This window comes from Anabrus simplex, chromosome 2, assembly GCF_040414725.1.
Source record: "Anabrus simplex isolate iqAnaSimp1 chromosome 2, ASM4041472v1, whole genome shotgun sequence".
Taxonomy (NCBI): domain Eukaryota; kingdom Metazoa; phylum Arthropoda; class Insecta; order Orthoptera; family Tettigoniidae; genus Anabrus; species Anabrus simplex.
In genome coordinates, this window is record NC_090266.1 from 139,009,218 (window position 1) to 139,021,819 (window position 12,602).

The window sequence follows — 12,602 nt, forward strand, 5'->3', positions numbered from 1 at the left end:
ACCTGAATGCCTATTCCTCCCCTGCGAACGATGTGACCTTGCCGTGTTGGGGAGGCTTGTGCATTGCAGTGAAGCAGATAGCCGAGCCGCAGGTGCAATCATATCAAATGGTTATCTGTTGAGAGACCAGATTAACAAATGTTTCATCGAAAGTGGGGGTAGCAGCCTTTCGGAAGTTGCAAGTGTGGCAGTCTAATTAATTAATTGATTGATTGATGTGGCCTTGTAATAATACTTAACATGGCTTAGCTGTGTTGATAGTGCTACATGGCTGAAAGCGGTGGGCAACTACAGTCATAACTAACTCCTGAGGACATGCAGCTCTCTCTGTATGAATTATGTACTGATAATGGCTCCCTCCCAGGTAAAATATTCTGGAGGTAAAATAATCCGACATTGGGATTTCTGGATGAGGATTACATGAGAGGAGGCAATCATCAGGAAGATGAATACTGACCTTCTGCAAGTCAGAGCGTGGAATGTTAGAAGTTTGAATCGTTGTGGTAGTTTAGAGAATCTGAAAGGCGAATTATTAGATTAAAGTTAGATGTGGTTAGTATAAGTGAAGTACTGTACGTTGGCAGAAAGAGCAGGATTTTTGGTCAGGTGACAGAATTATCAACACAAAGTCAAACAGGGAAAATGCAGGAGTTGGTTTAATAATGAATAAGAAAATAGGGTAGCGGGTAAGCTTCTATGACCAGCATATTGAAAGGATTATTGTTTTCAAGATAGGCACCAAACTAATGCCCACCACATTAGTGCAGGTCTGTATGTCTACTAGTTCAGTGGATGACAATGAAATCAAAATAATATATGAAGAGATCAAAGATTTAATACAATGTGTAAAAGGTGACGAGAATCTAATTGTGATGGGAGACTGGAATGCAGTAGTAGGCTGAGGAAGAGAAGGTAATACAGTAGGAGAATTTGGATTGGGAGAAAGGAATGAAAGAGGAAGTCAGCAGGTTGAATTCTGCACTGAACGTAACTTAGTCCTTGCTAATAGTTGAAACACAGATAACGGCTATATATATGGACGAGACCTGAAGACACTGGTAGGTATCAAATAGACTTCATAACGATTAGGCAGGCAGTTGTTGCATTGCAAGATGTTCCTAGGAGCAGACTTGGACTCTGACCATTACTTGTTGGTCATGAAATGCCATCTGAAGTTGAAAAAATTGAAGAAAGGAAAGAATGCAAGGAGATAGGATCTAGACAAGTTGAAAGAAAAGAGTGTGAGGGATTGTCTCAAGGAACATGTTACACAAGGACTAAATAGAAATGCTGAAGGAAACACAATAGAGAAAGAATGGACAGTCGTGCAGAATGAGATCAGTAGGGCTGCTGAAGAAAGGTTAGAAAGAAAGGAAAGAGCAACTAGGAATCAATGGATAACTCACGAGGTACGAGACGTGTTTGAAGAACGACAAAAGTACAAGAATGCATTAAATGAGGAGGGTAGAAAAGGCGACTAAAGAATGAAGTGGATAGAGAGTGCAGGGCAGCTAAGGAAGACTGGCTGAAAAAGAAGTGGATGCTGAAGGTTGTATGGTCCTGGGAAAAGTAGATGCTCCATACAGGGAAATCAAGGAAAACAATATTAAGGGCTCAGATGGAGAAACCACTTTTGGGGAAAGAAGTCAAGGCAGAAAGATGGCAGGAACACATCCAACAGTTGTTGTGTCAACGGAAAGACGTAGACGATATGGTTCTGGGACAAGAAGAGGCTATTGAAGTTGATGAAATGGGAGACCCAGTTTTGAAATCAGAATTTCACAGAGCTTTGAGAGACCTAAATAGGAGCACGGCACCTGGAATTGATGACATTCCCTCTGAATTACTGGCTGCCTTAGGAGAAACCAGCATGGAGAGGTTAATTCCATTTAGTGTGGAGGATATATGATACAGGAGAGGGGCCATCTGATTTTCAGCAGGATGTGGCTATATATATTCTAAAAAGTCAGTGCTGACAAGTGTGAAGGGTACCACACCATTAGTTTAGTGCAAAATTTTAACATTATTATTTACAGAAGAATGGAAAGACAAGTTGAAACTGAGTTGGGAGATCAAATTGGTTCAGAAGAAATGTAAGAACACGTGAAGCATCCTGACTTTACATTTGATCTTAGAGTACCGAATTAAAGACAAGCCCACGTACATGGTGTTTATAGATCTAGAGAAGGCATTCGATAATGTTTGTTGGACCAAGCTGTTTGAGATTCTGAAGGTGATCAGAATCAGATGCCCCGTGTGGGTTGGGGACGCAGACGAAGAATACACCCACGGTGCCTCTGCCTGTTGTAAGAGGCGACTAATAGGGGCGACAAAGGGATCATGGAATTGCAACCATGAGATTACTTGTGATTAGTACGGGAGGATCTGCCATGTGCCACGCTGAATTGCATTGGTTACCCTGTATTCATGATGGGTCTGCATTACCTATGAGTAGTACCACTATATGTGGAGCACCTTGGGTCTACATTACCTGCGATTGGTACCACTATGTGAGGAACACCACGGGATTGTTCATTGCCCATGATTACTACGACTATATGTGGACAACCATGGGTCTGCGTTGCTTGTGGGTAGTGCCTTTATGTGAGGAACACCATTGGTCTGTGTTATGTGAGTCGTACTATAATGTGTGATACACCGTTGGTCCACATTGCCTGTGATTAGTACCACTATGTGAGCAACACCATGAGTACATGTGGCCTGTGAATAGTTTCACTATGTGAGAGGAACACCACAGGAATGCCGGTGCCTGTGATTAGTTCCACTAAGTGCGGAACACCATGGGTCTGCGTTGCTTGTGAGTACTAACCTTATGTGAGGAACACTATGGGTTTGTGTTACCTGTGAGTGGTGCCATTGTGGGTAACATACCAGGGGTCTACATTACCTGTGATTAGTACCACCATGCGAGGAACACCAGGAGTCTGTGTTACCTGTGATCAGTACCACTATAGGAGGATTAGTATAACTATGAGGGGCTGGTGACCTGGATTTTGGACCCCTTTGGACAACAAGCATCATCTCAGAATATGAGATATTGTGAATTGGATCCACTGATTGTTTTGGATTTATGGTCATTTTTTCATCATCATTCATTTTAGATTTCAGTCAGTGGATACATGTTGAAGTTTTAATTATTGTTTCATTTCATTGCACCTCATACCATTATGGGCCGATGACTTAGCTGTTAGGACCCTTTAAACAACAATCATCATCATCATCATCATCATCATCATCATCATCAGATACTGAGAACCAAGAATTATGTACAATCTGTATAAAAATTAGTCTGCAGTGATAAGAATTGAGGTATTTGAAAAGGAAGCAGCAATCCAGAAAGGAGTAAGGCAAGAATTTGGAAAGGGAATCTCAGTCCAAGAAGAGGAAATCAATGCCTTGAGATTTGCGGATGATATTGTTATTTTATCTGCGACTCCAGAAGATCTGGAGAAATTTCTGTATTGTGTGGACAGTCTTGGGGAAGGAGTACAAGATGAAAATAAGGAAGTCCAAAGCAAAAGTAATGGACTATAGTCAAACGAAGCCAGGTAATGCAGAAATATTAAAAGGAAATATTGTTACTAGGATAGTAAAATAACTAATGATGGCAGAACTAAGGAGGACATAAAATGCAGACTAGCACAAGCGAGGAAGGCCTTACATAAGAAAAGAAATTTGCCCATTTCGAACATTGATATAGGACTTTTGTCTGGAGCATGGCATTGTATGGAAGTGAAATGTGGATGATAACTAGCTCAGAAAAAAAGGAGAACGGATGCTTTTGAAATGTGGTGTTACAGAAGAATATGCTGACATTGAGATGGATAGATAGAATCACAAATGAAGAGATACTGAATCAAATTGGCAAAATTTGACGAAAAGAAGAGATAAAATGATACGACACATCTTAAGACACCCAGGACTTGTTCAGTTGTTTTTCAATGGAAGTGTAGGCAGTAAGAACAGTAGCAGTTATCCAAGGTATAAACATGACAAGCAGATGTAGGATGTAGTAGTTATATAGAAATGAAAAGATTAACACAAGGTAGGGTGTCATGGAGGCTGCATCAAACCAGTCTATAGACTGATGACTCAAACCACCTCATCATATGCCTGTTGAAACCATTAGCAAGTAACAGTATGTATTATTGTTTATCATTTCTATAATTTACTGCTATGGAGAAACAAAAGTTATGTGAGTATTTGATAATTTCATTTGAAGTTTAACTCTTCCTTTGCAGACCAAATAAGATTAGTTTCAGTGGTGTTGAGCTTGAACTGGACTAGTTGCAGTAGTGGTATGTTTGAACTGTAAGCTGGATATTTTATATGCTTCTCAAGAGTGAATGGTGGTGGTTTAAATCATTGGATTTTCTCAACTACAAATTGGAATTCCTATGCACTCATAATGAACTTTTATGCCCGACTCGTTGGCTGAACGGTCAGCGTACTGGCCTTCAGTTCAGAAGGTCCCGGGTTCGAATCCCGGCCGGGTTGGGGATTTTAACCTTAATTGGTTAATTCCTATGGCTCGGGGGGTGGGTGTATGTGTTGTCTTCATCCTCATTTCATCCTTATCGCGACGCGCAGGTCGCCTACGGGTGTCAAATAGAAAGACCTGCACTTGGCGAGCCAAACCCGTCCTGGGATATCCCGGCACTAAAAGCCATACGACATTTCATTTCATGAACTTTTATTGTGGTGAAGATGCTGTAGATATAGAAAAGCAAGTAGCATGAATTAGGAGTTGTATATTCTGTCTCATGTTGAGGTTCTTATGTGTAATGTAATTCTACAGTCTCATGCATATATAGACTCTCAAAAATTATAGTTACCATACTTGAGAAAATTACTGGTATGTAGAAAAATCAAGGTGTACACTGTTGTTTGAAGCATGTAGTGTTTAGTTGATTGAAAGTTATAATTTGAAGACCTCATTCTTTTACTAAAATCTCATAAATTATGCTTCAACAGGTTTACCCTAAACAATGTCCTGAAGCTGCTACTACAGTTGTTGTATGGAAGAGATATAGTGAATTTAAGAAACTACACCGCGAGCTGGAAAATAAACACAATAAATTGCACCTGCCAGATAAATTTCCATCCTTTGCAAAAGCAAAATATTTTGGCAGGTAAGTTTTATAAAATTTAATAAATGATGTCTCTTGGATATAGCTTGGTGTTCATTTCTAAGAGATATGATGCTTTTTCTTTCAGGTTTGAAGATGATGTGATTGAAGAAAGGCGTAAGAGTGCTACAAATTTGTTGGAATTTGTTGGTAAACATCCTCCGCTCTTCACCAGTACAATATTTGTAAAATTTTTTGAGGTAAATATTAGTTTTGTATATTTACAAATTAAATTTTTGACGTGTTTCCAAGAGGTTTCTTCAGGTTGGTTATCAGGATGGTTTAGGAGATATGACAGATCCTATTTTAGGGATAAAGGAGAGTGATGTCATCCTAAGAAGAGTTTCCATGGTGTGCAGTTAGTATAATCATTAACATTCAAATTAAAGGCAAGAGCTAAAGAGGCCAATTCCAAATCCCATAATTTCTGATTTTCAGAATGGAGGATGGAAAGAGCAATTTTAAGGTTGCGATGATATCTTTAAACTATATTGGCTTGAGGATAATAAGGAAAAGTAAATACCTTCTTGATTCCCAATTGAGAATACGTCATGAAATAATTTAGAAGAAAAATACTGGCATTATTGGAAACTAAATTTGACGGAATGTCTGTAATAGGAAAGAGTTGAGTGGCCAATGGATTATTAATGATATTAGAAGAGAGTTTATGTTAAGGACATAATTTTGGGAATTTAGAGAAAACGTCCAACAAGGTGAAAATATATGCATTACCATTTGATGATTTAGTTGTAAGTCCAACTGTGTCATTATAAAAGGTTTCAGCGGGATAGTTAGAAGGAGATGCGGAATACTTCCCAGAAGAAAGTGTATTATGGGGTTTGGCTTTTTGACAGATCTCACAAGTAAGCACATACTGTCAAACATGCTTTGATTGATTACAAAAACTATAATTTTAAACATCAGTAAAGGTTATAATAGAATCTACATAATCATAGGCTGATTCATTGTACCCTTCATGGTGATGAATTAATTCAGTGCTAAGTTTAGCAAAACATTTCATATGGTAAAAAGTGATTGTGAAGAGCTGTGTGAAAATGTTCCCATTTGTGGTATCGGTTGATATGTTCTAGCCCAAATTTACTTAAATGTATTGAAATTTTAGGATACAGAAGATTAGGAAGTTGTTGAAAAGAGGCCAATTTTGTTTGAAGAAATTTCCAGGCAGAAGATAACCATAATCGGTAGTAATGACTTGGGGTACTTGATTTAAAGCTTGTTTTTTATATGAAAATTGAGGGAGTGATTCAAGGGTGGATTGATCTGATTAAAAGAGGGATCATATTGAGGTTGATAATTTTTTTTTTTGCAAGTTGCTTTACGTTGCACCGACACAGTTAGGTCTTATGGCGACGATGGGACAAGAAATGGCTAGAAGTGTGAAGGAAGCAGTCGTGGCCTTACTTAATGTACAGCCCCAGCATTTGCTTGGTGTGAAAATGGGAAACCATGGAAAACCATGTTCAGGGCTGCCAACAGTGGGGTTCGAACCCACTATCTCCCGAATACTGGATACTGGCCGCACTTAAGCGACTGCTGCTATCGAGCTCGGTGATAATTTTCTAGTGGAGGGTTAGGAGCAAGTTGTACCCTGTGAGCTTTAGTAATAGGTTTCAATTTTGGATCTAAATTCCTATCAGGAATTGGAGTAGAGCGTCCTCCATATGGTGGTAGATCTGAAAGTTGTGAAAATATCCGTATCTTGCTCCGCTAATTATGTTGAATTTAAATGAATTAAATTGACATCTGGTAAAGATTGAGTTTGAGGTGGGGGTACATTAATATATGAAATGCCGGGTGAGTTGGCCGTGTGGTTAGGGACGCGCAGCTGTGAGCTTTCATCCAGGAGAAAGTGGGTTTGAACCCCACTGTCGGCAGCCCTGAAGATGGTTTTCCGTGGTTTCCCGTTTTCACACCAGGCAAATGTACCTTAATTAAGGCCACGGCCGCTTCCTTCCCATTCCTAAGCCTTTCCTATCCCATCGTTGCCATAAGACCTATCTATGTGAGTGCGACATAAAGCAAATAGGAAAAAAAAAAGTGAAATATTAGGATAAGGTATAATATTATGGGAAAAATATGCCAAATTCAACTAGAAGTAAAATTCTTCAAAAGGGATGAAATTCCATTGAGACAAATAGAGATTGTGCACAGAGACAATACATGTCTGCTGCCATGCGACGTAGTTTGGTAGCAGACCTTTGCGACAGAAATATATTTATAATTCCAATATAATTGCTCTGTTATTGGACATTGGACAGAAATATATCAGTTAGAAAAGAGACTCTGCTGGGTGGCTTCATGGAAACTTAACTGGCAATTAGGACATACTCTTGGGTGCCTAATATGTAAAGATTTTTTTTTTTTAGAATTTGCTTTACATCGGCTCGACACAGATAGGTCTTATGGCGATGATGGGGATAGGAAAGGCCTAGGAGTGGGAAGTAAGTGGCCGTGGCCTTAAATAAGGTACAGCCCCAGCATTTACATGGTGTGAAAGTGGGAAACTATGGAAAACCATCTTCAGGGCTGCTGACAGTGGGGTTCGAACCCACTATCTCCGGGATGCAAGCTCACAGCTGCGCGCCCCTAACTGCACGGCCAACTCGCCCGGTAATATCATATGTAAGATAGATGACCAAAACCCTACTGCCATGCGACGTTGTAGCGAGTTCTAATCGATCAATGACAACTACTTAAGTATGTGAACACAAATTGTTATCATAAAAATATCAGAGACATGCGAGTGACGAATAGTCAGGTGTAATATACATAAGGGACACTTATACGATTTGTGCGCAAATACAACTATATGATGATGCTTGTTGTTTCTAATATCTAAGGTCATTGGTCCAATACAACTGCAACCTGAACATTGATGCAAGGTATCCTTGCAGTTCTAAATTACGATTCATCTCAAAAGTAGTTTCACTTTTCATTTTGATAAAAAAAATTAAACAACAGGCAAGTGCGCAGGAAATGACTGAGCCATAATTTGTGAGTTTGCCGGAGAGAGAAATAGCTCAACAATTTATTTGTATATTTCTCTAAGAACATAATTAACATAAATTCAGCTCGTTTCTTTTACATTTAGATCTAATCTTGGATTAGAAAATAGTCTAAGTATGTCTAACATTAATTTAGTTTAAACCAAATTCCTTTTTTTTTTGGACATCTAATATAACCATTGGAAAAACCCTAAAATTATGATACACATCAGAACAATCTTAATAGAGTATAATTAGGTTACAAGATTAATAATTAAGCAACATTTATTTTTGAAAGGTAATCTTTATAAATGCCATATGAAATTAATGGTGGTTTTACCCTCAACCAGTTTACCACTTTGTTCTCCCTGCCATGCGGTTAGGGATGCGCAGCTGTGAGCTTGCATCTGGGAGATAGTGGGTTTGAATCCCACTGTCAGCAGCCCTGAAGATGGTTTTCCATGGTTTCGCATTTTCATACCAGGAAAATGCTGGGGCTGTACCTTAAGGGCAAGGCCGCTTCCTTCCAACTCCCAGGCCTTTCGTATCCCATAGTCGCCATAAGACCTATCTGTGTCGGTGCGACTTAAATCCGCTAGCAGAAAAAAAAGTCTCCCTTTTTCTTTACATCTAAGGAATAGAGATCTAAGTTATACAAAAGAAAGGAAATGAAATCCTGATCATGCTCCCTATGAAAGGTATGAGAAGATTAGCACGAATATTCCAAAGTAAATTTAAGTTAATGATCTGTAAATAAAAGCACCTCATAGCATCCAAAATCACTGCACGAGTTGATATTTCATGCATTTGTTCCAATAATTGCCCATTCAACCAAGATATTTCTCGTTGATATAATTACTATTTGCTGGACTAAGATGTATTATAAAGAGTAAATGACCAGATGCACAGTAAAGTTTAAACACCTGCATATGAAAATCTTTCACAGTTTTTAAAAGAATAACACAGCTTTGGTCGGCTTGCAAAAGGAAATTTATGTCTTTTTAGATATGAATGAGGTCTGCCCAGATGAATTTAGAAGAAAGGGATGACGCAGCTACTGCAGCTTTCTTACACCCCAAGTGCACTGCTGATTTGTTTCACACAGATATATAAGTTCCATAATTAAGCAATATTGCACAAGAAGTTTAACAAGATGTCCCTCGTTTAATGTTCTCTTTCCATCCTCTTACCTTGGCGATAGGTGATGATAATATTATAATTTATTAGTTTCATGTCTGTATTGATGTTTAATGTACACAATTATAAAGATGGGAGCTTTCCACCTAATCAATACTTTATTTTGTCTTATTAATATACAGGACCGGTTTCGACCTCTTTTGAGGTCATCCTCAGCTGGTCATATAATCTAATGTTAATGTAACATATGATTATAAAACATCACTAAATCTAATAAAGAATGTCATATGATATGAATAATGGTGGTGTAGTATTAATGTAGTGTTTTCCTCATGGTTTAGAAACAACTGTCGAAGTTGACATGATCTGCATTTGAAGTGTGGCATTTAATAAGTGCGAATGCTCCCTCTTCATAGTTATGTTGTTGGACATGTCAATTATCTGTGTAAACAGAAAGAAAAATGAAGTGTAAGAATTTTTCGTCTTGCCAATTTAGAATGTCTACTAAACGTGTGGAATAATTTTGTGTGTGTGTGTGTGCATGTGTGTACTGCCACTGTTACTTAGACATATCTATAACTAGGCACGAAAATCACATAACATACAAAACATATAGAAAACCTACACAAATATCCAACACAATAAAAATAGATTCTATCCACCCTAACGCCCACAAAAAAGCAGCATATCACAGCATGATATACAGAGCGTTCAACATACCTCCATCACAGGAAGAACTAAACAAAGAACTAAACCTGATCCACGAAATAGCCAAACAAAATGGATACAAGAAAGAAATGATCAATAAAATTATTCAAAAGATAAAACATCAACCTAAATCAAACCTAACCAGAGCCAACAAATCCTAGGAAGATTACGTACTCTTCATTTTCAGTAACCCACATCTATTCCATAACTAACATTTTTAAAAGACGCAACCTAAAAATAACCTACAAAACCACACATAATGCCATTTTACATAATACTAAATCCATCAATGATAACAATAAATATAGTCATTCAGGAGTGTATCGAATGAAATGTGACAATTGCGAAGCCAGTTGTATCGCACGTACTGGAAGAAATTTTCAAATATGCTATAATGAACGTATTAATGCTATAAAACATAATCACTTTTCATCCATAGGTCAACATATTAAGGATTACAAACATAAATTTACAAGTATTGAAAATGACCATGCACATTCTAAGTATAAACCCAAAGGCCCATTAGTCAATATAATGGAGGAATTTTATATCAGTATGGACCAGTACGCCAATCCAAATTTCAACCTGAATGAAATCACAGATAAAGTAAATTTCTTTTTCAATACAGTTATCCCTCACTTAAAAAACACTTGACTAAAAAGAGTCAACAAACAAAAACCAATACACATTAAAGAACCGCCAGAAGACACGCCCCGCTCTACCCCACCTCCCTTAACAGCTGCTCCTCCTGCCCCTCCACCCCTCCCCTCCATAGTCACAAGCACCTGCCCTAGACGTACACGGAGCAGTGCACGATGTGCTCCCGAACAGCATACACCGATAACTATAATCTATTAGTTTCATGGTCCGTATTGATAGTTCAAGTACAAGTATAAAGGATGAGTTCTCCACCTAATCAGTACTTTATTTTACATAGTGTCAATGATATACATAAAAACAGTACCAGTTTCGACCCGTAAATAGGTCATCTTCAGCTGTTAGAGAACATACTTAATAGCGACTGTATAGAATAAACAGTACTAAAATTAAAACTAAACAAGAATGCCATTAAATAAACATGATACCACTATTCTAAAATTACTTAATGTTTACATATATACATATGGTACAGTTTTGGGGTTAAGGGTGTTATTTTCAAATATTACATATATTGAGGCTGGAATCGGATACAGTTCTTGGAGTTGATCAGGAATCACTGGTATTCAGATGTCAGGTTATCTGTATTAAAGCCACTATTATGTCCAATGGTTTATGAGATCTTTGAAGTGCATTGTTGTGCCGAAAATATTCGGGGGTGTCGTGTTCCTTAGAATAAGAGATTCAGAGACCAGTTCACGGACACATAGCTTATACCCAGTCTATATCACTGCTGAAAAATACGTTAGTGAGTGCCACTGTTCTAAAAATACTTAAAATATATACATATGGTACAGTTATGGGGTTGAAGGGTTTCACACTGGCCCCATGATTACCACGTATTACAAAAGTTCCGTTTGCTGAGGTTGAAATTGGATACAATTCTTAGGGTTTATGGAGAATCATTGACATACTGGTGTCAGGCTCAGATATCCAATGTTGGGAACGTCGTATTCATTAGGTTATTAAACCTCTCATTCTAATTGAATTTTGAGTTATGTAGTGAATTGTGGTGCTATAATTTGGAATAGGCCTACATTGTTATTCTAGACCAGGCCATACCACCACCACCACCACCGCCACCGCCGCCGCCGCCGCCGCCGCCACCACCACCACCACCTTAAGTATGCACACTGCTCATTCAAAACAGTGCGTCAGAGGAGGGATCGAATAACTGGAATACTATGAAGAACCAGTGTGTAACGTACCAGCTGTATCAGAAAATGTATGAACCAGAGGAATGGCATGCCAAAGAAGATAGTTTTTTAACTCCCAGGCTATTTCCCGCCAATATTCAGTCAGGCTATTATACTCGGTACGCAGCAGTAATCCCATCTATTGGAGTTGAGAGGCAGCATAAGAGACAAATAACATCACAAAAAACAATGGTCAGTGTTATTGTTGATCATTGTTATGCGCTTTCGTTATTGGAGGCCTTCACATTTAGTTTTCTTCCGACTCTGAAATACCACTCATCATAGTCGGTACGGTAAAACGAATAAAACATAAATGATTGGAAATTATTCTCTGTAACTTTTGTTATGTAGTACTTTTCGATGGGACCAAAAACATAGGTATTTAAAAATTAAATTTTAGGTCCCTACCCCTAAACTACAATTACATCCAGGGTGAATAAAATTGTTTATAGCTTAGACTATAGTTTCTTATTCCCCAACTCTATATACCGATTTTCATTAAATTCTGTTAACCCATTTTCTCGTGGCTCGAGGTCGAATATGGACTTAGCAACAAAAATACAAATTCATGAATATGTGTGTTATCATAGCCGGTACGGTAAAAATGTATAAAACATAAATGGTCGGAAATTTAATTCTATGTAACTTTGGTTATGCAGTATTTATCAATACGACCACTAATAATATAAATATTTGAGAATTACATTTTAGGCCTTCCCCTAAACTACCACTTCACTCAGTGTGAATAA

General features: G+C 38.1%; 1 protein-coding gene across 1 annotated transcript in view; it reads left to right on the top strand.

The window, feature by feature from the left end:
- LOC136863940 (ribosomal protein S6 kinase delta-1) overlaps window positions 1-12,602 on the top strand; it is a 336,430-nt gene that overhangs the window by 118,832 nt on the left and 204,996 nt on the right. The window contains exons 2-3 of the mRNA XM_067140388.2: window positions 4,996-5,153; window positions 5,239-5,350. Of these exons, the coding sequence (XP_066996489.2) occupies window positions 4,996-5,153; window positions 5,239-5,350 (270 nt within the window). The remainder of the gene's footprint in view (window positions 1-4,995; window positions 5,154-5,238; window positions 5,351-12,602) is intronic.